The following is a 27,338-nucleotide window of genomic DNA, read 5'->3' on the forward strand; positions in this document are numbered from 1 at the left end:
GCTGTTTCGTATCCTTGTAGCTGCTTTTTCACAGGATTACGCGCGCGATTATCATTTTACAGTTATTTCTACTTGTATTATATATATGTAAGAATTATGCGTTTAATAATATTCTAGGTGTTGTAAATTTGCTACGTTTTATCTTTTAAATATGTACAGTAAGAGACAGGACTAAAAAAAGTAAATACTATAGTTACGTGATAAAATACAGTTGAAAGTAATGTCTTTGAACAAGAATTCTTTTTTAAACTGTATATTAATTTTCCGTATACGTATGTTTAGGCAGAAGGTAAGTTAATTCGCGTAACTTTCATAATATAGTCATTTCTATTTACCAATACACGAACGTTGAATTAATGGATCGCCACTATATATGTAAGTGTGTGTGTGTGTGTGTAGTTTACTATCGAATGCGCTCGTAGATGCACATTTATTCGCATTGTCCTCTGTTTCCAGTACTGAAGCATCACAGACGTATTTCACGAGAATCGCATGCACAGCTCATTCACACCGGGTTATCGCCGGTTGCAATTTAATTGAGGCAGTTAGAACGCCTCTCTTCGTTTAAATAATTCGTATATATTTATCAACGATTAAGCCATCAAGATGTTCCGCGTTAATTCGCAGAGTGACTTACTTCCTGGAACGTAACGTTCAGCATTCAGACTGTACCGTAATCCCTTTGAAATACTAAGACCATTGAATCGCAGAATCGTGCTAATATCTATGTATACATACATAGTTTATCTATATACATATATAGTTTTTCCAGAGCACAGAGCAAATTTACAGCACACAGAAACGCATTTTCTTTTACAATTTACTCCCACATATTTACTTTTACAAACATACACTATTTTCTTTGAAATAAAATAGCTGTTAAGGATTAAATGACTGTTAAGGATTATTTATTTGCAAATTAGTAATGAAATGTTTCTAACACGATCTCGTTTTAACGACACGTGCACGGTATTTGACGGCTAGGTATCATCCGTAGGAAAAAAGAAATTTTACATACCTAGTAGAGGCAGCATCCCTATCAGTCGCGATTATTACGTGCTTAAGCATTTTTGTGTTATCGAGAGACATCAGGAAACATCTGTCTGGCGCAGTTATGTAGACGCGCGCGTGCGGGAAAAGCGGTCCCAACGCTTTTCATTGAGGCGCATTAAACTTCTTGATCGTAATCTTGGGTCGTTGCGCGAAGAGTGACATGCACGCCTCGCGCTTAATTCATGAGAGGCGCGGGATCAAGATCAATCTTACGGCCGGACGAGATATGTCGCGGTTATATTTTAGCATGCACACGCGTGACAAACTTTTAACGACGTCCAGATTCCTGTATATGCTAATGCGCGTCTGGCAAACGCTCGGTATCTCGGTAATTAAAGTACAGAAATTTTTATGTAACTTATGAAATTTACACCTAGATTATAAACAATTAAAAAGAGACATATATACGTTGTGTAATGATCGTTTTTAAATAATTTTAAGCATGCGAGTAAAAGGATTTATATTTATAACAACTCCTAATATTTTTTTATATATAAGTTTCAAAAGATGGTAAATACTTTTTCTACTAATTTAAAAATATAATGTGCATAATAAGTTTTTATCGATTGATTTAATTAATTGGTGCGTTAAACTTGCAAAATTATTTTTAATATCATATACGTTTTTTACGGGGCAATTTTGTACATCACGTAGAATTATAATTTGACAAAGATTTTAGCGCTAAAAATATTAATCTAAAAAACAAAGTTTTACGTGCTTTTAGATTGCATAAAGATTGCGAATCCATATATTTACGAATTATCTCAAGATATTCTCATGATGTTTCTTTCGATAAAAAATATATCCATTTGCAACGCGGCGGTAATCTCAGAGTATTGTGGAAATATTTGCATGCCAGTAATTCTCTCTCACACGTGTTATTGCCTACGACCGCGTGCGTCATTATACTAGTCATCATTCATACGCGAGAAAATAAAGATACATCGATGCTATTAGCATGGCATGTATAAATTGTGTGGTATGACTTTAGTAGCATTCGCAATTTCGTTCGTGATATTTATGTTAAGACCGAGCGGCAAATGTACAGAGAATAATCGTACAGCGTAATCATTTGTCCCTTGTTATATTGGATAGCGTTGGTAATTACTTTATCACTCACGAGTCTGCGTTCGCTGGATAGTAAATATCGGTACAATGCATATCGCGTTACGTTGCAAGTGAGAGTTACGAAGCTCAAGTAAAAAAAGGCATTCGTGCTATTTACGCGTCTAATTTCGCGCCCCGATCGTCGTCGCGTAATCGCGATCATTCGAATATTTTTCATTCAGTCCGTAAACCGCGAGAATATAACGTATTTGAAATTTATGATATAATAAATCGTAAAGCGAATTCGGGGTTTTCCATGGACGGGCGCGGTCCGTGAATTATCGACTTTCCGGCTTGACGAAAATTCTAAGAGAATTCGCCAACGTCGTCCGCACGGAAAGAGAAAGAGAGAAAGAGAGAGAGGGATAGATAGATAGGCAGATGCCGTGGTGCTTCTTTCGGGTTCTGGCCTCTTACCCAAGGCGGCATTGAAGGAAGGCACGAGAGAGGAGCACCGGCACCAGCGAGAAAGACTGTATAAGAGGCAAGCACCTGCCGCGGGCGCACGGTGTCGAGTCGCGATCGCTCATAGCGCCTGGGCCCCGGCCTCGGCCGCCTGCGCCTACCCGGTCGGGGCCCCTATACCCACATCTCTCTGCCCACCACGAAAAATCATCGGTTAGAGAAAGAGAAGAGCGCAAAGAGGTGATTCGGGGAGGGATCTCTTTAATCCCGTCGAGGACGGTGTAAAAAGGGACGAGCGGGAGAGAGGAACTAGGCCGAGATCCACAGGATTCCTCCGGGAACAAGAATCGCCACGGACGTTGCGCTCCTGATGCGAAGCGCCGCTTATGCATGCGGCATAAACTAAAAGTACGGGTGTCACCGGTGATATACCGTCGGTAGACGGTGGACGAAAGGGCGGTTTATTGTCCATTTGCATTCCTCGTTCCATGTACTCGTACCATCTCTCTCGAATTTCAACTCGCTTTCCTGCCATCGCTTTCTACCTCGCTGTTGTTCTATTTTTTTTTTTATCTTTCTAACCCGCTATCCAAGCCAACCTTCCTCTTTCTGGCTTTCTTGCATACGCTTGTCCTTTATTTAGCTAGTTCTACGTTGTGTATATCTATTTGTTCATCAAGGAAACATTGCACACAATTACTCCTTTTTGGGTGGCCAATTTTTCTATTTCATATGCGAACAAGTGAAAGAAACATAATGAGGGATTCATAAGACTGTTTAGAAGCATTTGTCCAAAAAGCATTAAACCGGATAATTACGGAAGAATTCTATAAAACGAAAGATTAGAAACGCACACAAAGCCGTCATCATATAACTTGATAAGCATTTGCATGTTTTTATTTTATTCTTTTTCTTTTTATAGCAGCCTAATTATTTGAAAATATATCTGAAGATATATATTATAAATATATATTGGAGGATCTAATGAGAAGGCATTTTTGACTAAACTTCATTTTCTATGAATAAAGAATCGTTGATATAAGATTGAAAAATAAGTTATTATTCCGTTCATTGTTAGTCAAAATTACAGATACCAAAATATAATTGATATAATTTATACGTCTATGAATATCGCGTAATACTCATGATTAAATCGCACTAGTTTGCACTTTAATGAGCAATTTTAACACGGTTAAAATAGGCACTACTGATGATAATTGACGTTAGGTGCCAATGATAGCGAGTTAATTGTCCATATATTGCGATTTTATCTCAATTTTATGACCTCAATGGTTAGCTGGAACGTGCCTTCGTGTTTTTCGCGCAGCGGATACATTTTTATCGTTGCATGCTGACCGTCACTGTTAATTCATGCCCAGTAAATGCGTGGTTTGAAAATAGAATTCGCAGAATTATTCTGTCATGATAAATTATGAGGACGACTGATTCTTAGATAATGATGATCACGCTGGTCGTTCACATTACTAACTTCATCAAGCGCAAGAAAATTGAATCAGATATTTTAGATAGGGCGTCAATCAGAAATGTGCAACTGCAAAAGAAATAGCATAAAAACAAATAGTTATCGGATATCGATAGTTGACTGTATTTTTGTTTTAAAGTTTATAATTAAGTTTATAATTTATCGTAGGTATATTTTAGGAAAGATAAAAAAAACAATTAAATTAATTTTTCACCAGAAAAAGATTGTATATTGATACCAAAGTTTCTCGAACGTTTGTGTTTGTATATTAATTTCTCTAAGTATAAAATAAAAACAACATGTTGCGACGCTAAAAACATTCTATAAACGAAATAGATGAAATGTTACGATATTTGCGATGTAGACAAACCCGTTTAAAATAGCTAGATGCAATTAGAGGCTGAAATAATAACAATGAAATCCTAACTAATTGTAAGTGAGATTGACGCGATTTAGCGCCAAGAGGTCAATTATACTTGACGAGAATCAGCGGAAGAGTAATAAGAGTAATAAATTGATTCTCTCTCTTTTTAAGAACGCGATGGTTTTGCTACTGTAAACAACAATTGTCGGTTTCTCTATTATATGCATTTTAACTCCGATAGTATAATGGCTACTATATAATGTTTTATACGAGGAGAAAAATGTACTATATCTCTTGTTTATTTTTCTAGCAAAGAGAAAGAGAAGCAAAATAGAGTTCAATAATTCAGTTTTATAACTAAAAAAACATCTTAATGTGTTATATTTGAATTTATACCGATAGAAAAGTTGTAGGGAAAATAGTGAACATTTTACTTCGGTTTATGTCACATGCAGGTGCAGAATAAAATAGACAAAGTTTAGCATTGTTTTACATTTTTGTCTTCTTGTTACATTGATAAAGCAGTTCACGTAAAGAAAAAGCATTTTCTTATTGTTAAACAAATCTATCGTTGAATTGCATAAAAAAATATCAGACAATATCTTTCGGAAAATCTCTTTTAAGCACGTGAGTATTGAGATTGCATTTATTTCGCCGATATGCGATAGCTCTACGCATTGTTTCTATAGTTCCATTGCCTGTTTGCCAATCATACTCGACGACAAAGACAGGTATATTATGTCGGAATGGCTTTCATTTTGGAGGTGTTCCCTTCGCGTGAGCCACGACTGTTCTCCCTTTTAAATAAAACATTTCGAGATAAGTCTCTCGTGTCACCCTTATCTGCTTGCTATTTTCACCTGAGATTATAAGAATCAAACGATAGTCATCCAGACCGACCCTATGAAACATTTCTCCAAGCGGAAGCATCTTTTGACATACACGAAGAGGGAGGGAACGTAGACGCGGTCAATCTTACAAAAAAAGTAACACACAAATCCTTTTTTTCCCATCAACCGGGCAAAGGACCAACAAAAGTAACGAAAAAAAACGGGATCCAGAGGGTAGGGCGATTTGGGGTAGGACAGTAGGCGGAATAGAGACACGAAAGGTCGAGGAAGAGAGGGAAGGAGGGATGGGAGAACGGTCGAAACGGCCTCTTGACCCCTTTTGCGAGGGTGGTCGAGTGGAAGTAGGGTCGATAAATCTCGGTAGTGGGGGTAATCCTCGACGAAGGTTCGTCGGCTTGATAATCGCGGATGTTGCTCCTGACGATAAGGGAGGTTCTCGCGTGCGTTGCACGGTTTAGTGTCGGCGTAATTCAGGATGAGAGCGTGCTGCGTGTCGACGAGGATCGTCGTGGATGTTCCGGAAAAATGGGCTTTCATACCGGCGTGTCTATGCCGGTCCATCGTTGCTGGAAGCTTCGGGTTGAAGTCGTTGGAATCGAGCTATTTTTTGCTACTCGCTTTCCGGGCGGAGAAAAAATATTCTGCTGCAATGGTTTGCTTGTACGCTGCCGAATATTTTGAATTTAATGTGCAAACTCTTGCGAGAAAAATAATGCGTTGTATCACTATACTGAATCATGCACCGAATCTTTAATTTTGTCGCGAGCAGAGACTGTAAGCTGCGCGATAAATGCTTTAACATTTATATTAGTTTATATGAAAAAAAAACACAAGAATTTAAATAAATACAATTGATTACAACAATAAAAATTATTATATTTAAATAATTATTTGTATTGTTGAAACTTGAAACCTAATATAATATCTCTTAGACAACCTACAATTGAGATTAGATTCGAAGGATCTTTGATAACTCATAGTAGTTAAACGCATCAAATGTTCGAAATCTCCACCAAACCTTTGGTATTTGTCAAAACTTCATTCAGTTCACGATAGTGTCACAAACTTTATCTACCAAAGGCTGGGCAAACGTAGAAGTAATATACAGGACGCAATTGAGAAACGGTTCTCCATGTAGTTTGCGACAGGTCTTAATGCGTAGTAACATGGTTCCGTGAAGATGGCTTCTTGGCTGCATTGTATTGCCCTGAGGAAACTTGACTTAAGGATACGCTTTGTGTTCAGACAGTACGAAACGTGAAATCTGTCATATATATAATCTCGAGCGGCAGGAAACGAAGAAGAGAAATCGTAAAGGATTTCTCAAAATTGGAATCTTATATCTCTTCGAAAATAGTCTATTTTTAAATAGCGTTTTCCGATTGCAAGATTAAATCTAATCTCGCATTTAAAATGACAAATAAATAAACTGTTTAAATATGCGAATAAAGAATTATAAAGACGTTTTAGCAAACTTTCTCGTAATGAAGAGCTTCGCAAGTTGACCGCATTTTTCTTGACAAGGTAACAGGCATCAGGTCGACAGATCGCATATGGCTTCCTGCGCGAAGGGCTGTAAGTACCATCGTCGAAAGGTTGGAAAATTGATGAAAAGACGGATTATGCGTAAGCACCTCCCGCTAAGCGGATAGCCCGCTTGTTTCTCTTCCGGCCACCTTGCCATTTTCGTATTTGCCCCGCGAATTGCGGATTAAATTATTACGTATACCGGGCCTTACTGAGAGACATACATTGCAACCGCTAAGCATCCAATTACAGCGTTGAATGCTAACGCGTTATATGCGCGTTATATGCGCGTGCGCGCTTATGTGTGTGTTCTGTGTGTGATTGCATCCGGCCGCATCTATGTTTGTGAGGTACGTAGTGCCTGTGTGGACGCCCGCGGATATAGAACGCGGATAGAGTAAATTGGAGGATGGTAATCGGACTCCCGCAGTTTTCCCTAATTCAGAGAATCTCTTTTGTACTACCCGTTTTTCGTCCCTCTCGTCCCACTGGTCGCCCATCTCGCGTGTAACAGCGAGAAATGCGGAGATTTATAGGCAAATCTGTTATTTTATGGTAAAAATGATATTTATTGCGCGTACATGTGCGTTACGCGTGTTGCAGGAAATAAAAAATTTTACCGAAACTTTTATTTCTCAGAGCGCGTTGAGTTTTAGAGAAAAGAATATCGGAGTTTTTACATTATTGTATTCCGTCATTATACGCTTAAAACGTAAGTTTCAACTTGTGTATACGCGATTTTTGTTTGAAATATTTAGTTTCAATGCGATATATGGTTTTCCGCGGAAAAATTATTCATACAATATCGGATTTACGTGTGATCCGATTTATATGTTGTGTGTATAAATGCTTAATTACTAACATTTACAGATATCTGGAATACTAAATTTCTCTCGTTCCGTATTGAAGGGAGATATGCTTTACATGCGTTATTACGATTACATCCTATTTAATGCATGAGCGCGATATTACCGGAAAAAGGACGCGGAAATATGCAATTCCCGCTTGACCATAAATAGAAAGGCAATATTGTAACTTCTACTACAAACGCACGCGATGGAGTATACGCGAGTCACTGTATCGCCATTAATTCCGCTCTTTTGTCTGAACGATCGGAGAGCGCGAAATATCCTGCGTAAATCTTCATGGGTGAGATTCGAACGTGATAATTCTTGATAACATCGCCTACCTACATCGCTCGATACGCGTAACAGGATTTCGATTCAGCGTCACGAGTGTTCAGAAAGCCCTATAATGGCTCAGAGGCCAACTATAACTTAGCTTCAGGTTAATCGTCGTAATACCCGGATTCAATATCTGTGACCGAGATGACTCAATCTCTATAATTAATTACGAGATGCACTTTACGGTTACAAAACAAAACGAGCTCTTTGAGATATTATTCATAGCATGTAGTATTTATATATATAAATATATGCCTATTTAGAAATTATATATATATAAAGTAATAATGCACACACACACACACACACACATAGACATACATGCATGTACATCAAACTACTGAAATTCACACATAGGCTTAATATTGCGTGTATTTACATATATCATATTTCCATTAGAAAATTAAAAACCGTTATTTTTTTATTACGAGTGTGGAATGCGAATTTTGCATCAGATGGGAATTTATTCATTCAAGATTATATCTTTGTTAAGAGCAAATGAATGATATGCATTTTTTGAATTTTATATGACTATATATATATATATATCAATCTGGCCAAATGTGAATAACATATTGGATATAAATATGTAACTGCATGTGACGATTCTCTATCATATCAAACTGTTACAATGCCTGACCAGACAATGACTATTACCACTTTTGTAGTTGCAAATCTTTACTTTATTGCGATAAATGTAGTGCAATATGTAATTCACATGCGAGCTATCATAATGAAGATGATCTATAATATCTATTTCTAGCGTGAAAGAAGTTTACATACAGTCAGTGCTCGCGTAAAAGTAAAGCATGTATACGATAATTTTTGGAAAACGCAGGAAGATAAGCGGTTGTGTCCCGTGCAAAACTGTATCGAGGAAGAATTCTCGGAAAATGTTTTCCGAGCAGGTTCTCTCCGTTATCCATATTTCATATGTATTTCTAGCTTGTAGAAGTAAAAGCAGCACACTTTTTAAAAATATGTTTCCCGCGATTTAAAGTCAGATCACTACACGGGAAAGGTCGGATGTGAACGTGCATTTGTTTACTTCGAACCGCAGAATTTTTTTCACATACATTCATACAAAAAAATATATTATTTCCCGCGATTTTTAAGGATTAATGTCTGAAAATATCCTTTGTTGCATCAATCTACAATATATGTGTTCGAAAAAGATTCATTCAAATAACTTCGTGCTTCACAATATTTTGTAAAAATGTTTGGAATGTTTGCGAGTGTAAGATCCTTAAAATATTTCTAGAGCTGCATATATCTTTTTGTAATCTTTTTCTTATCTTTCTTGTCGTAGATATCACAAAGATGATATTTCTTTAGTTGAATGCACACGTGCACGTGACACACACATACACACAATGCAGGAAACGAATTGGAACTTTAAACAAACTCGCGGAAGGAATAAAACTCAGCGACCACTCCGCGCGAGCTGACTTTCTTCAGAGCTTGCATAATGAATTTCGGAAAAGCAATTCCCTATCGTATTCCTGTTCCTTGTTCTACGCTTCTCACGCTCTTTGATTCTGAACAAGGTAGTAGGAGATCGATACCGCATAGTTACATGTATTTTGCCAGCAATCATTCTCTCTGTCACTACTTTGGCGGAGGATTGCATTCTCTTCTTTAAAAATACAACTCTGAAAAGACTACCCGGTTTATATACTGGCTTAAAATACTCATCGTCTTCTCTGCTTTTTTTATTTCGCTGTTTTTAGTTATTACTAGAACGGCGAATAATTTGCGACGGTGCGACATCGTGCCGTGAATAAGAAATTAATGTTCTTTTTCTGCCGGGAAATCGCCTCTCGCGAATTAATCCGATCGCTAATAGACGAGCGAGCCATCCAACTTTATAGTTACAAGCGTAAACTTCATCAGGGGATTTCGATTACTTCTCGTGGTAACTGCTGGTTGACGCTTCTCTACTTCGCTTTCCTTTTCCCACTCAACTTCCGTGATGTTACTCTCTTCTTTTTTCCGGTTTTCCGTTCCAATTGCCGTTTCTTCTTTTCGCGTTCGTTCTGCTACTTTCTTCAGTTTAACTTGCCCTTTCTGCATCCGCGTTATCTCTCTCGCGCGGAAAATGAAAGCCGCCTTTATTGTGACGTAGAAATAGTATAGGCGAGAGCAGACCGCGAAACTTAGCGAATTGAATTATATACAGCGAGTTTATTAATTAATGTAAATAATCCAGAGATGATTGTTGAAACAGATAGATATAAAGAAAGAGAGGAAAAGATGCATTATTTTATAATATTTAATTAAAGCACACTTTTTTATTTTGATATTTTATGCTAATTTAATAAATTATACGTGCAGCTTCTCAATTCTTTATTTATAGTCGTTGGAAATTGTCAAAAGTGTTACGCTGAAGGCAATCGAGATAATTAAATTGTAATATGCCACGTTTCTGTGCGTAATGTAATGAATTTGCCGCTGATTGACTAAAGTATCCAATATAAGAAAACTAATAATAATATATATCGGTGTAGATATTGTTTTTTGTTATAATAAATTTTTCGATTAGATAATTATATTTAATCGTGCGCGTGCTGTTTGCGTTCTGCTACTGTATTGGTTGTTTTTATATTATATATGATATCATATATTTACATACGTTTGTGAATATCTCATTAAGATTATCAGCTTCAAAATATTTGAGCGACGATATCTTCTATCTGATAGCATTTATAAAGGCTTAGCCAAAAGGACTGCCCGCCTTTTATTACTCCCCTACATATTACATGCATAATACACATTTCGTGACAAAATATGTGTACAGGGTAACTTTCATCTTGTCAGCTTTACGAATAAATCGTAGATTCATTTGATGCAAGCTCACGATTATATCAAACTTGCTTTAATTACGCTTTCAATTTTTTTTCTTGAATTTTATATAAAATTTTATAATCAATTTTACATGATACTTAAGATTACACGCGTATACTAATGCAATGATATGTACATAAATATGACATTAAATTAGAATAAACAAAATAATTAAATTGGAACATTTAGAGAACGATAATCATAGATAGTCATAGATAATCATAGATAGACATATTACAATTTGAAAAAATAGTTTTATAGTTTTTAGTTGTAAATGTTAATCGCTTTTTTGCAAAAAATATTCTTATCTACTTTAGCTAAAGATTCTGTTCATGTTATCTATACTTTCGACGCTTACTTTTTTGCAGTATAATAATTTTGATTGCGTGCGATGCAGTATGTGGGTATTAAATTATTTCTGAGATCTCGACGGCGATCTCAAGCCATGAGAAATATTCTAATGTTTGCAAGTAACATTCCGTCGTTTGAAGATACGAGAGAAGGTGCATGAAGGAAATACGATAAAGTATTGTACGGTAGGAAATAAGGGACGTTCAACGAACGATAAACACACTCTGTATCACGCGCCGTGATTTACTGGTTAGATAAAAACTACGGCGACATTAAAAAGGTGACGTAGTTAAAACGTCGGTTTTATTTTGATATGATCCATTATCTTCATAAAACGACAGAAACTCGAGACATATTTGCATACGTTTTGACGACAGTATTACTCATTAATTCATAATGTCATTAGAGCTTTCAACGAAATCGATAGATAGACCAAGATTTAAGTGACTCTCTTTTCCGCGCTATTTCATCCAAATCGTAGAAATACCCTCCGTCCGATAAAAATAGACATCTTCTTGTCGTTTATAGGGTTTTGATCGCACCCTAAATTCAGGGTTGGCTTTTTCCTCGCGAGTGACAGATAAACGGGTTAGGACATCTCGATAACTGCGATATCCGAATCCTCCACGTCGGGCGAGACTGGGTTTCACTTTTTTTTTCTCTATTGCGACAATTTGATTGAAACGCTGACGCGATGTTTACGACGCCGTGTGATATGTTGGGGGCATTTTGATCCTATCGGGGATTTGAAAAATGAAATAAAACCCTGATTTTTTCTCTCTCTTTTTCTCTCTCTGGATATATCGCCATATCGGACGGTTTCCACTAACCGATTTAGATATTACTTTTGTCCAAAATTTATGTGCTTCATACGTACGTTTCTGCCACTGCGATATATCGCGTATCTTGTCATCGTACGAGTGGTCAAACTGAAGTCACAACAGTATCTCTGAAAACGCTTGATTTATCGATATGTCATCGTAACAATTCGTGAACGTTTCTTATATTTTAATTTTAGAAAATTTCTATTAGAGATTTGAGAAAAGATTTTATTAAAATAAAATAGCGATTGTAAATTGTTTATGTTTCGCGATTTATCGCATTAAAGGATTGATCATTTTGAATGATGGCTACTCGTTCATTTCTGATATTTGACGATGTGTTTCCTTGTTTGACGCTTCGTGTCCCCGGTGTAGCTTCTTCCCTGTTACCCTCATCTCGTCACCTCTTTCTTCTTAAGACGACAGTTGGACTGAAACTAAAACTAACTGTAACCTCCGTAATTGCGTAACTGCATTGCAGCGCGCCACTTGTATAAATTAACTCGAATCTCAAGAAGTAAGTGCTTGGGGAGAGCAAAGCGCTAGTTGACTTGCTAATGCTATTTACTATCCCTTGCACAGTGACGTAACAACACTGTGCTCTTGGAAATTATTTTTTCAAAACAGAGACGCGAGCGATTTTTAATTTTGATATCTGTTGTTATCGTCGCATTACCCGTTTTTTTTTTTTTTTTTTTTTTTTTTTTTACCCCTGCGTGCGGCTCTTTCTCTGTCTATCTATCTCTGGAGATTATATTTTCGCCCCCGTCAGATAAGCGCTATCTTTTCGAGCGCCCGGAATGCTGATATGTACCTCGGCGCGATGGAATGTGACCTTATCGTCGTGCCAACTAACAAATCTTCCGCTGTGCGATTAATACGTATAGTCGCGGTGCGCCCACATTCGAGAAAACGTGAGAGAGAGAGAGAGAGAGGGAGGGGGGAAGGCGAACGAAAAATAGCGAGAGAGATTGTTCGCTGAACGATTGCCGTGCAAATATTTAACGAAATATACATTATTCTTTCCCTTTGCCTCGTCCGGTATTTGACGTGGTCCCGGCGAATGGATTTCCTCTACTGCGTTAAGAAATCACGCGAGAATATAAAAGGGACGATATCGTCGCATTTCCCGTTTTTTTTTTTTTTTTGTTTTTTTTGTATACGCGTCGATGCGACGTGACAAGCTTATCTATTTCACGAAGAATTAATGCGTCGTTAGATCTTCTGAGAGAGGAGACCTCCTTTTAATGAGTTTACCGAAATACATACGCCCCGTGTTGCCACAAATTCATAGATAACATCTCCCATCTCTTTACCTTCCTGCCCTTTGTACCTTAGCTTTTATCCGCGACTGAATCTCTCGACGTGAGGCGCGTGCGTGATAATCGCCTTTTATTCGCCACGATTCGATTTTATTGCAACGCGAGAACAGTTATATGTTATTATATCTCTCCTCGCGGCAAAGATGTTCGACGAGCAATAAAATATCTCCGAACGCATCTTTGGCAAGGTACACTTTCGTACTTCGTAGCCCAAGCTTGGCTCCTACCCGAGCATCACCCCAACTTTGCTCGCGGAGCGCCTCGAAAGTTCGTATCGCTTTCTAGTCTCTCTTTATGCCTCGTCACGCGAAAGTTTGTTGTATTTTCGCCGGGACTTTTTCACCTCTTCGTCTCATTCTTTCTCTCGAGAGCGGTTTTTTTCTCTCTCTTTTTTTTTTTTACGCGGATTTCCGTCGCTACGCGAAGGAGGCGGAACGCACCTCCGATGCTCGCTCGCCACGGCGTTGCCGTTCGACGGGAGAGGTCGACACTCGTCGCGCATTTTCTCGTATTTAAATGGCTCGGGATATAAATATGCAACGGCGCCGCTCGGAGATTTTATGTGGATTGCACCGGCGTCACGGCTCTTTTCGACCCAATTTTCAAGATTGATTCAAAGCAATTTTGCCGCTGATCTCGCATAGCATAGCCGATTCTGACAGTGATGCCTAAGAGGATATTGCATTTGATCTTGCCAACTGACTATGCATTTTACAAAGCAATATTTAACTGTCGGGATGAATGAAAAAAGTCGTGGTTGACAAATTGAATATTACATTACGTTTCTTGTTATCAATAGAAACTATAATACGACGAAACAGGCGACGAAAATGTTCGGTAACAATTCACGAACTCAGAAACGTAGTTTAAAAGTAATAAATAACTAATAATGCGCTGGGTTATATACTTGTCGCAATCCACGCGATCACATTTCTCTCTATTTATAATATTTATTTACGTAACTGCTGCAATAGAAGTTTTATTTGACTTGGTATTGTATAAGAAACTTGATTTTACAATGTTGAAAAGGAACATTTTATTTTCCTGCAAACAGTATAGTTATTCAAATACCATCAACTGTTGTATAAGACAGTTCTCAATATTACCAAACTGATTGATGCGATAATTCGTGTCAATAAAGGATAATTCCATAAAATTTGTCAGATTACATGATAGGCACAAGGCTTTATCCTGCTTTAGCTGATTAACTTCTAGTTATTCGAACATATTTGACCCTATGATGCATTAGCTGTATCATAATCGAGTAACGTTATAAATTATTTAATTCGATGAATACAAATTACTTCGATGTAGCTTCTTTAATAGCTTATGGTTCATTGAAGCGGACACACTAGGCTTTCCACGCTAACTAGGTTCGCGATCGAACTCCAAATGTATGAATTGTATAAAATATACAAAGTATGATACATAGTGAGAGTTGACTGCTAAGTAATGCAGACGATGTGAATCAAGAATACTAATATTGTAATTTTAAGGTACGCATCGTATTTAGACAGTAATCTGCTTGTAATATGTTTCCTGGAATCAAACACGCATTCAAAGTAGGCGCAGCTTCGATCTGCAATAGCAACGATGTAATGTAAATCGATGCGAGTACAATCAGCGCGTGTTAAACGCGGTCAGCTATACCGCACCCCCTCGCCTTATCTTTCAGTGGAAATAGAAGTAGATATAGAATAATAGTCGGAACTGGTGTTGGAGCACCTTTGCGGTGAAACAATTACGTGGAACTATGCGCGTACCGTGACACAGTAAACCGTTTACGTACCATCCCTTGTATGTGTCGTACGAAGATCTACGATCGATTTCAATTTCAAGGATGATCATCAGTCCGGTCACGGAATTTGCCAAAAAGTAGGACAGAAACCCTAATCCACTTCTGTTCTGATCGATAAGAAAATATATCGATCGATGGACGATTAACGGAATTGTACGGTACGTGACTTGTTTACTCGAGCCATATGTCAAAAGTCGTATGCAGGACACGTAATGTTAAAGATGGATCGGCGGGTCTATGTTAATAAAAATAATAAAAATTAAATCTTAGTTCTTTAAATCAAGTTAAGAGATATACATTGTCAAATAATCGTGTTTACTTGGAATCTGTCAATTATCTAAAATCGTGCGTATAAAACGGGAAAGGGTCAAACTCCTTTTAACAGTTACATACTTGCTTGAATAATTTCGCACATTGTTAGCTCTATCGTAAATTGTTAAATGCCGAGAAATCATCATTCGCGCTCGAGGGGGAGGAAAGAGGGATATGAAGTATTTGAAATTTGGTCAAACTTTCTGCACTTGGACGTTACCGACGAAATTCATCCCCGCCTCATTTACTATCTCGTCACGGCACGGCGTAGCACTTGACAAAATGTAAATCCGAGCAGGCGGCGACGGCTTGCTTAAATGTATAGAGGAACTCCGTGTATACATGCTCTACATATACATGGCGGATTACGGCCGCGAAACGACGTTCGCCTCGTCCGTTCGTTGTTACCGCAGATTGCTACGATGCGAATGACAGTGCTTAACTTTTCGTTCGCGCGGAAACTTCAATCTAAACTTTCCTTAGCAACATCGTACCGGCGACGTTCTGGGTTCTTTCGCCCCTAAAACCTCGCAGTACAGACTCTCTTCTCACATCCGCATCCCTCGGCTCGTATGACATTTTTGTCGCTTGGGATTCTCCGGCGTTAGTCCTCCCGCGACGATTCATCCCGCGTTACCGGATAGTTTACCGCCACTTCCGGGGATGCACAAAGTGGCGGGAGAAAAAGGGATCGTAGACCGCTTGAGTGCCGGTATTACATTCAGGATGAGTTCTGGACAACGACAGCGCCAAGATGGATCGTAAAAAATGATCGTCGGTGCTCGTAAAAGCGGAACTTCTCGCGCACCATGCGGAGAAGCTCCGTCCAAATCGAAACTCGTGCTGCGAATTCTATTTTTAAATGACATTTAAATCTGTCGAATTAACTTTGGCTATCTATCGAAAAGAAACGTATGTGCCAGATACATTTAGATATGAATTTGCACACACAGTCGTACATTTCCGAATGTAAGCTATAAATATTGCGGCAATGCGGTAAAAAACGCACTGTTATATTAAAATATTATCATATATATTTCCACGGAAGCATAGATATGTAGTTATACATATGTTTAAATTTTAAAATAAAACAGCATATCTTTTTAGGGATAACAATTTATACTATCGTCGAAAAAAGAGAAGTTCTGATGATTCAAAAATTGTAAATTCTGAGAATGCGATTAGAATTAGTAAATTCTAATTTGTAAATAAACGGACGTTTAAAAATATTTTTGGATCTAAAAGAAATGTTTAAATCGTGGTTTTTCACTATTTTTGAAAAACATTCAACTGATATAATGCAAATTGATGGGTATTGATGCGCTCGAATGTTTATTGTGCAATAAGAAGCGGTTCCTTCCTCGAGAAGAGAATTGTTGACAGCGCAATAACTTGTGATCGATGTGATCCTACGACAAGGTTGCATTTCGTCGATTGACCGTCGTCGTGTTGGTTGTGAAGGCGGATATCATGGCTCTAAATCCAGGCCGCGGGGTTATGCCCCTTAAATCCGAGTCAGGCCGACTGCCAAGAATACTTCGAGAAATTTACTGCTCCGAATAGCAAGGGAGCAATAACGTTCTATAGGATCGGAGTTACGTTTCTCGATATTCCTTTACAGTGATATCTGTTTGTGCTTGAAATATTTATTGTTAGATAGCGCAGATTTAATGTTATCGCGAGTGATAAAATCCAGTGGGATTTAATTAACTAATTGCGTTCTCAGTACTATTAAACGTATTATATTAATGTCCCTGTAAATCAATATATGTATATGTATATATAATGTAGAACATATAAATGAGAACTCATATTTGACTTTGTTGTTACTTATCTGTAAATCAATTTTTTTTTCAATAAAAGTAATGAAGTCATGTTGCTGTCAAATTAAAGAAAGAGAGGAATAGGATTATATGTGAGAGATTATGAATTATGAATATATCAATGAATACATTGATGATATAGTGGATGATGATAGCAACTGAATAATTTTCGGTAATGGATTTGCTTAATCCGAAGACACTGAAAATCCGCTGTATAATCAGTGTTCCTTCTCGCTGTGATATATTTGCGTCGATCGATGCCGTCTCTTTTAAACATTTATAGTACAACGTTCAATAATTACATCCACATGCTATCTTGCTGTGCGATGAATGCATAATTATTTATGTGGCATCTCGGAAATCGAAATTTGACGATTAGATTAATGAATGATTGCAACATATCAAGATAAGTAATAAAGAGCAGGTAATAAATAATATAGCGACTATGGTCTCGAATTACTGCACTTAGATTACAATACAATATTGTATCATATTAATAATATTCACTGCACGATTGAAATATTCACGTTTCAATTTTAATCTTTACAACTTGAGGTGAGACTAAAATAAAATATGCGGATTGTCCTTTATATGGGACATTAATATTCTTCGAATAATAAATAATTAAAATTTAAGAATTTTTGCCAACTAGTCATAAATAATGCAAATCGATATTAAAATTTTATTTTATTTTGAAAGATTTAGTTTTTAAGAATTAATTATATAAAAGTTATCAAGATTTTGTAAAAGTTATGAGAAAATGTGTTGTCTATTTAAATTTTTTTATAAAGCTAATTTTTATAAAATTTGATTTTTAAAATCTATTTAAATTTAAAAAAATTTTAATTAAAAAGAAAACGTACAGATTTCATCAAATTGGTCAAAACATATGTATATGAAAAGAAATAAAATTTGAAATGCATATTTTATAATTTACAACGCGTTACAACGTGTTACTCGTGTATAAATTTATTTGTTACTATTCTTTCTCTTTCATTTCGTTTGTCGGTGTAAGAGATTAAATCTTGGTCTTAGCTTAGTGCAAAGCTGACGCAGAATTGCGCTTGTGCTCGTTAGTGCGCCTTAACACAAAGCCAATGTTTCGCTACGTTAGATTTCAAATGTAATTTTGTCGCATTCGTCGAGTGTATGTCATTAGCTTGACGAATAGTGTCAGCGGCTACAAAGCTAAGTATGCGACGACAGAAAATGACCGCGTTTTCAAAGCAATCCCGTCGCGTGATGATGCTCGTTCCATTTTCGCAAATTAGTTGTGATAGCAACTGTTGTTTAATATTCTCATTCTTACACACTGTTGTTTCGTCTCTCGTTATATTTAGACATGCCTAAAAATATGTTTTTTTGAAATATTGTATAACCCGATTGTGATATGCATAACATAAGGATGCTGTTATTACTGACACTAACGGTAAAATTACGTGATGATAAAATTGAAACTAAGTATTATCGACAAAAGAGCTGGGATATAATCGAAGATTAATACTTACAACCGTTTTTTCTGGATCGATGAAAGTACGAGGCCTAAAATAATGCTATGTACCACGTGGATATAATGAGCGGTTGATACCGTAAGTGCAGTTCTTGTTCAGTGATGTTACAGCTATAGCACGTACTCGTCAATTATTATATGAATATACTATGACATAAATATAGCATGAATGCAAATTATATTGATTACATTATAAAATAAATATTCAATAATTTTATCATTTATATTTCTTTTCTAAAATACATGCATAATTCAAACTTTATAATATTTATATAATTTTTGTTTTTAATAATTGTAATCATAAAGTTAAATTTAATTTAAAACAAAATAAACAAAACCCAAAATTACATTTTTATTAATTGCATAATGTAAGTATTACTTTTAGCTATCAGATCAATTGTGATGTTGCCGTTTTTTTGTATAATCATCAATGTTCAAAATTAATATAAATTTAAGGCATTCAAGGCCGAATATATGGGCTTTTCGCAGTATTTAGTGTTTTAAACTATTTTATTCTTACACTGTGCGGACATCTGAAATGTCTCTGAAAGAATTTGTCGCATTTCCATACCACTAGAAAAGCCAATATTTATCCTCGCGGTGAGAAGTCGTTATTTTCAGCGATAGAATGCAGAACCGAATAGTAGAGCCAATAAATCTACATATCCATAGTTTTCCGAAACCGTTCAAATTTTTCCCAAGCGATCAACGCGGCATTTTTTTAATATGCGCCTTCGAAGGTATACCAGAAGATGCTCTATTCTATTGCTTCTATTCTATGCTCTTCTATTGGAACAATTTTCCGCTTGGAGTGTGATCTTGGCAATTTCGGTAGAATGCACCGAATTTTTGAGCTTTTGTGCAAAGACTTTCTATTCTATGTTTCGTCTCTTTTTCCTTTATTTTCATTAACATCCAATGCCAATCTAATAAATTGATATTTTTAAATATGTGGTAGTGATGGACAAAAACGCAAGAGATATATTCCTGAATTCTTTCTAAATTGAGAAAAAAGCAAATAAGCATTCATTGTCAGTATAATTTTCTAATAAATTCCTAGGCTTTGCATAGTTTTGCTAAAGCTACGTATCTGTGTTAAACTTAGTCGATGGAACCTTTGGCAGCGGGAAAATGGAATAGACTGGATAGTCATGGAATCGTTTCGCTGGATTATCGTGCTAGACTTACCGCCGGAAATGATTCCCGCGGCTAATTGAGCGTGCTCGATTGCCTCGCGACTCGATTACTTTTCAAACTTGTCGCAGCGCGACACGTTTTCCTCGCGCGAGAATGGTGGACAATTTACGGCTGACGTTTTCTATATTGAAAATTCTCGCGGGTCTCGGCAGTTCTGCCTTTACAACATCAGACAGATGACGGACACTTTGCAAACATCGAGTCAAAAGCATCGGATTATAAAAATGAGCAAATTATATTTTTTGTCTATGAGGCAAACGATATTGGTATTTTTTGTTTTGGCAAATAACTTAATCGATCGGAGAAAGTTGACGTGTTCTGCAAAAGAGAATGTATTTCTTAAAAAATAAAAAAGAGACGTGAAACTAATATCTTCTCAGCATATATCATATTTCTCTGAATATGTCGATATTGTGATTCAATCAAAGCATTAGTCGACTGGATATCACTAGGTACGATCATCGGCCGTTCCATCTGCATGTATTGCGATATCATTCGATTATGATGCTTGGTTGAATCGTAATTATGTCTCGCAATTCGCAGTTGAAATGGGTGACAGTCTGACTGGTAGATAGCTACGACAGCGTTAGGAGCTGAGTATGTCGTCTTAACAGCCCTGGAGACACGGATGGCACATAGAATAATAGGTTACTCCTGGCAAGCTGGGTTAGTCCCTGTTAGCAAGACCGAGAATGCACAATGTATGCAAACACTGTAGATCGCGTTCCCGTATTCTCCCTCCCTCTTCCACTCCCTCACCCCCGAAATACTCGAATTACTGTTCTTCGTCCAATAGGATGCTCGCCTGGCTGTCAGGATGCTTTTGCAGCTCTCTTCGAAGCTAATGGAGAGGCGCGACGATCTGTTTTCCTTAAAGCACTTCAGCCATCTCGCAGCGCGTTGATCTAGAGGAAATGGTGCGATACGTCTCGCCCGTGGCAATTTTCTTTTTGCGAAATATATCGCTATTCCCCTCGCAAACTCCACGATGTCGACGCATCTCGATGTACAGAGACTGACATTGAACGCGTTTACATTTTCTGCCGTTATTAAATGCTTCCATTTTCCATAATTACGCGTTTGATGGTGTATTAAAGAAATGTATTTACTTACCTGAGAAATGAAAACGTAAATAAAGTGAAATAGTATCTCACACAATTTTTACGATCATATATGATACTTTCCGGAAATAGTATCAAGTGGCTCGTAATTCAGATAATAAATATTTGTTGATAAAAAAAGTTCATCTTCTTGATAGCATGACAAAGTTGATCGAAATATATTTTTGATTGAAACATAAATCGAGATAAGTATCGGGCAATATAATTACATTTCTCATTAGATTTATATTGTGTAACGTGATATGTACTCTCGCACTATGTACATTGAATAGAGAAATTTCTTTAATGTTTTAAAAATATAATGTGAGAAACAATGAAAGTGTAACCAAAGTACACACGTCGCGCGAATAAATTCGTCTCACGTACCATAGGAATTTTGCCTCTTTGCTGTATATTTTTCAACCTTAATGGAAAGGAGTAATGAAAGGTCAAGTGAAAAAAAAGCGAATGAGACAGGCTTATTTGTGTAAAACAGATGAAACGTATTCTCTTTATTCGTATTCGTATGCCATCGAATTTTATCTTACGCGATCGGACATTTCTCAGCTTAACGTGTAACGAATTGAAATTCGGACATTAGTGACTATAATTCTAGGGCCAGGCTCGTGTCTATTTACAATAGATCTTTGTACAAAAACTAGTTTCATATAAACAGTAAAACCCACGTCCGTGTACCGCGTCAGTGATCGGGAACGAAGACGTCGCTCCTTAAAGAGAGAATTTTCTCGAGTTTCGGCGAAGTCTTTCGAAAGAATATGTCTTTTCTTGGGTCGTTATAAAAATTTTGCGTAAGAAAACATGAGCATTGATGAGCTTCGAATACGATCACATTAATATTGTTAGTATTTTGAGAGTAAGGCTGGAGAATAAGCTTTGATCCATGGATAATACATACTCTTCTTAACCGTATTATTTTATAAAACTGTCAGAGCAACCTGAAAGTAGCTTGTAGATTGTAAAAGTTCCAAAAGAATATGTGAAGTATATATAAAAGACGCTGTTTTGTGCGCGACTTGGAAACCGGAAGTATGAATAAAGTATAAAGCCACCGTTGAAATTTTCTCTCAGCTCACTTTGACCCAGCCTCATCTCTCTTCCTTCTTGTTATTGATGTTAACTACTTAGGGGTTAGACTCTTTGTACGTTACGATATACCGTTTATACCTCAGTATATGGCAGTAAAGAAATAATTCTGGACATGTATAGGTACTCCTTCTATTTTGCTAAAGTCGTTTATCTCGATTTTCCGGTAAAATTATGAAAACGTAGATATGCCGTCCACGGGACGGCATCGAGATGTAGCGTAATTTCGAGAGGAGATCGCGTTCCTGGTCAATACGATCCGAAGCGACCGCACACCAGTTTCTCTCTACTGTTTTGTTTGGTAAACGTTAAGTGTATTTCGCGGAGTAGTTTGTAACTCGCGCACCAACTATGGGAAGATAGACTTCGCGTTCGCGTCTCGTGAATCCACGTGAATCTCTAACGCTGTTCTCTTCGCTCGTATTCGTTTACATTTACGCGTGTAAATATAATCGTCGGCGGCGTCTTAGAAGCTCACGAGGTCGATCCCGCAAGGGGAATTCCTCCGAACTTATATACAGCTCTCTTGTATCCGATTCGAGCGAGTCACCACTTCCGGTTGATGGAATTTGCCTTGCGCGGACACCGACGATGAAACGGGCCTCTGCGGCATCGAAAGCCCTTTGCTCGTCCTCTGAAGGCTATAATATACCTGAAAGCAAGAACCACATCCGATATTTATCAGACTATTGTATTGATTAATGAAATATATACATCTGCACATTGCACAATTTTTATTTTGACGTATAAAAATTGTGCAATATGCTTAATACAGATATTAATATATATTTAGAATAGATTTTTTAAAGATTTGAATTAAGTTTATAAGTCATATAAGAAAAAAAGAAAAAGCTTTAAATAAATCAGTGAGAATTTGCGCGACAACAAATAATGTGTACCTACTTTTTCCCATTTTATTCGCATATTTATGCGCGATCGAGCAAACGACATATGTCACATATGTTTGCAATTTCCTGAATGGAGAGAGCAGCTTAAGAATATTTTTGTGATCTTCCTGCGTTTTGTCATCTCAGTTATATATTTTTATATATACATTTATAAATTTATAATTTATAGTTATCTGTGATAAGAATTTTAACGAATGTTAATTAGCACTTTTGTGTGGCTTTGTTAATATAATTTTGATGTAATTTAAGGCTTCGACGAGAAAGTTGTCGATTAATTTTTCTTTTCTCGCATTTAACACGTTATAATTATTCAGGCATTTAATAGAAAGCGATCGCTTAGGAAGAAGAGCGGAAGTCGAATACGAGACGAGTTACGTGCATCGGGGCTGGCCTCGTCGAATTATCGAGAAAACTTCGACGTAATTAAACTTACGAAAGCGCAGATAACTCAAGGCTCTGCTAAACCGGAAAAGTTAAAGTGGGAGACTGCCGCATATTGAAGCAACCGATTCCTTCTCGCGACTAACTTCCCATCGCTTGCTTCTAATATTTAAAACGATCTCTCTAATTTAGCTTTACAAAAGTATAGACGAAGCAATATTTCGATGGGAACGTGAAGATCAAATCAAGCATTACAAAGTCGTTGCGCATATTCGATATATTCGAGCATAATTTGACCAATTTTTAACTTGTTATTTTTAACTTCATATCGCTTGCATATTTTCCGAAAATTAACTGGAGTTGATACTAGTTTATAATTTTATAGAAATATTAAATAATAAATGCTATTATGAAAAGTTTTCATCAAATAATGATTGTATTTGTTAGTACAATTGCTCTTGTTAAATTCAACATATAATTGCATTTTATTTGTAAAAATTGCAGCTCATTAATTGCTTCTTTGACAAAAAAATCAGTCTTTATACGAGGGAATAAATTACGATATTTAAACATAATCACTTACGTTTTGGTTATTACGCTGATTGTAGGCGTCCATGGCCATCTGTTTGAAATCAGCCATCGTGGGCGGATGATTATAAGTGCTTTGCTGAGGCACATGATTTTGCGGATAATTTAGGGTGGGCGTTGGCAGACAGTCGGTCAACATCGGATCCGGAGGCAAGTCCAGACCGTGCTGAACGATCGGCCTTTTCTCCGGTGAGGCGTTCTCATCGGTGGCGCGATCTTTCTTTCTTCGTTGTGGTGGTGTCTTATAGACGGGGGTGTACGTTAAGGGTCTTCTTTCTAGGGACAGATTTACGGAAGCCATGCAGAAACGAGCGTCTGAGCCGCTTAATCGATTAAATCAAGAAAGGGATGGTTACTTTATAAATACTATCTCTTGTAAATGCAACAACCATCTCGGGACTGATTCGTGTCGTATTTTTTTTATCGCGTCGAGAAAGGCGAGGATTTGCACTACTCTATCGATGAAATTTTCATTACAAAACGCGGATTCTACGAGAAATATCTCGATTTTTAAGCATCTCAATCCAACCTCGTTTTCTCGACATTATCATTATTCGCGGAACTCGCCCGTCGACACAGTTCGCGTATTAATATCGCAAATGGAAATGTATTTTCATGGAAAAAGTAACATCGCGCTGAAATGAATTTAAATGAGAAGTTTGTTTCACGGACTTGCTTACTATATAAGTACAAAAACTAACATTATGTGCTTGTTATCGTATTCTTGAAAAATAATGTCAGAATTTTATTATGTTCACGTGGATTTAAAATATGTATATATAATGTGTTTTTTCAATCGTACACACTTCCTTCCTGTCTCGTTCGAGAATATCTTGCACAAGACTTAATTCGTAGTTACCGCAATTTTAATTATATAAAAAGCTCCATTGGATTACTATTACTCGGTGGTACAATTTTGCACTCTAGAAATGAAGTAGTAATTTATAAAAAGAATTGAATAATAATATATATCGTATTTTTAATATTATTATAAATTCTGCTATTATTATAAATAATTTTTATACATTATAAATAAATGAGGATTAACAAAACATGTAATTCCAGATATACGAGAAATCAATGTCATAATATGGACATATTGAAAATTAGGAAAATTTAAATGTATATATACATTTCCAAACTTAGAGGCGAGCAACGACAGACTTAAGCTTAATTTAATATTAAATACGTTTTCGTTATCGCTCAATTTTCTGCATTATTTATTAGTCTTTACCGAAGTTTACACGAAAGTCGTCATATTTTATGTAATATTCTATGATGTTATTTGACTTGATATTTAACGACTTTGCGGCTCTTAGGATTAGAATATGATTAAAAAATTTGTTATATATCTAACTATTGTTAGATGCAAATTATCTGTAAGTAAACTCTAATAGGAGATATTTTTTATCTTTACATGCATCATGTAAATTTTGAATAAATTATATGCAATATAATATAAAATTGCATAATAAAAGTTTGTAAAAGAATGTAATGAATTTTTTTTACATATTCAACCACATTTTGTATTTCTCAAAAACTAAAATTATTTTTATGATCCTCTCTCTCTCTCTTTCTCTCTTATCTTGTGGCTTTTCGATCTTTTTTACAAAATTCACGGTAACAATGAAAATAATGCATATGCGACGGCTCATATAGGTATATTGTCGTCGACATAAAAAAAAAACAATCAACAAAAACGCACGCACAAGCAAATTCTTTTCTAACGATTGGGTTATCGGCCAATATCGGGACTTACCATACTCGTTCGGTATGATGTCCGGATCGATGTCATCGACCGCCTGTTTGGTCTGAGGGTGCACTGGGGTGGTTGCACCTGCATTAGGCGGCTCGCATACGATGGGAGCGTGCTTTGGACTTCCGGGTCGGCCGGTGGAGTGCTTCCGGTAGAGCGCCGCCAGGATTCCAGCAACGGCCAGGGCCAAAAGGGTCGCCATGGCTGCCAAGCCCAGCAACAACGGATTCAGCATCGATGCGTTGGTGTTGCCTGCCGCGACAGTCGATGCAAAATGCTCGATCAACTGGAACTTCTATCGATCTTCGTTCCTCCCTCCCTCCCTCTCCCCCCCCCCCTTTGCTCCTCGCGATATAACAACTCGAGACTCCCACCCCCTTTTTATCGAATCCTACATTCTGTTCAACATAGAGTAGAACTTGGCAACTCGTAGAGTAGGAAGCGTTACAAGTAACTTTTCTTTCATCACTCGCTTTCTCGCGTATCGAATGAGGGGGAAGGAAGAGGGAACGGCGATACGAATTAAGGGTTGGTTTTCCAATTACCAGCGGATTGTGTTGCGCTGCTCGCTGGATTGCTGCAAATTCGTGAATAGAAACCGAGGATTGTAATAAATGTTTTGTACGTTCCGGCATACTCGGAAATGATTTTTCCAGACGTACCACTGTAGCTTTTATCTTTGTCTCGGTAAACGAAGGTACGAGAAAGGAAGCGATTCAATATTTCCCTATTATCGACGCGTGACAACGCCCTGCACAAAGAGTACGTACAGCTGTAGATCGAAAAGAGATCGTTGAACGGGTGCACTGCCTTGATATATATCGCAAAGCGCTGTTCTGAAAGTGGCCTGATTGCGAGAGCTAAACTCCCTCCTCTCCCACTCTTTGTGATAATGCCGCTCGCAGGGTGGGTGCAATCGTTAAAGCTTGAACCGCGCTGGAAAAAAGATTGTAACTGCTGTTCGATGCGATAGTTTGTTATGCCAACAAACTCAATTTCGCATTTGTTTATTGTATAAGACAAACTCGATTAAAATTATATCTCCAATCTTTTTTTCTCTCTCGCTACAATTTCATTGGATTACATCTCCGCGGAATATTACGCAATGTCACAGCATCATAATACTATATACACTTTGATCGCGTATAAAAGACCAGTTTATGTTCCAGCTGTGATTGCAAGCGCATAGTTTTTTTCATCTTTTATCAATATTCTGAACAATGTTTCCTCAACTTACTCGTAATTACATTTACTTTATTTTTTTTATTAAAGCTAACTTTTAATAACATAGCTGTAATATTCCTTTTTTAAATAAACAGATACACGGTTGTAGAACCATCCATGTACTTATGATTTTTCTGTTCAGAAAAACATTTCATGAAATAACATAAATAGCATTCTTTCGTGCATTCCCTCTTTTTATTACAGCAATCTCCCTGACTATCAAAGAGACAAGCGTCATCAATATCAGGCGCCCGGTTTAATAAGCGTAATAATAATTAACGTAGGTATGTCTATCATTATAACTCAACCCCTCCATGTACATAGG

The 27,338-nt window shown here is 37.0% G+C and overlaps 2 protein-coding genes across 2 annotated transcripts in view; one reads left to right on the plus strand and one right to left on the minus strand.

Moving 5' to 3' along the window:
- LOC115234288 overlaps positions 1–27,338 on the plus strand; it is a 292,623-nt gene that overhangs the window by 76,380 nt on the left and 188,905 nt on the right. The gene's annotated exons all lie outside the window — the stretch shown is intronic.
- The window catches only part of LOC115234290 (hemicentin-1-like), a 100,819-nt gene continuing 95,015 nt past the window's right edge, over positions 21,535–27,338 (minus strand). The window contains exons 10-12 of the mRNA XM_029805256.1: positions 25,793–26,041; positions 24,029–24,309; positions 21,535–22,808 (exon numbers count right to left, since the gene is read on the minus strand). Of these exons, the coding sequence (XP_029661116.1) occupies positions 22,668–22,808; positions 24,029–24,309; positions 25,793–26,041 (671 nt within the window). The 3' untranslated portion in view covers positions 21,535–22,667. The remainder of the gene's footprint in view (positions 22,809–24,028; positions 24,310–25,792; positions 26,042–27,338) is intronic.

Source organism: Formica exsecta, unplaced genomic scaffold (genome assembly GCF_003651465.1).
Source record: "Formica exsecta isolate Colony F162 unplaced genomic scaffold, ASM365146v1 scaffold2, whole genome shotgun sequence".
Taxonomy (NCBI): Eukaryota; Metazoa; Arthropoda; class Insecta; order Hymenoptera; family Formicidae; genus Formica; species Formica exsecta.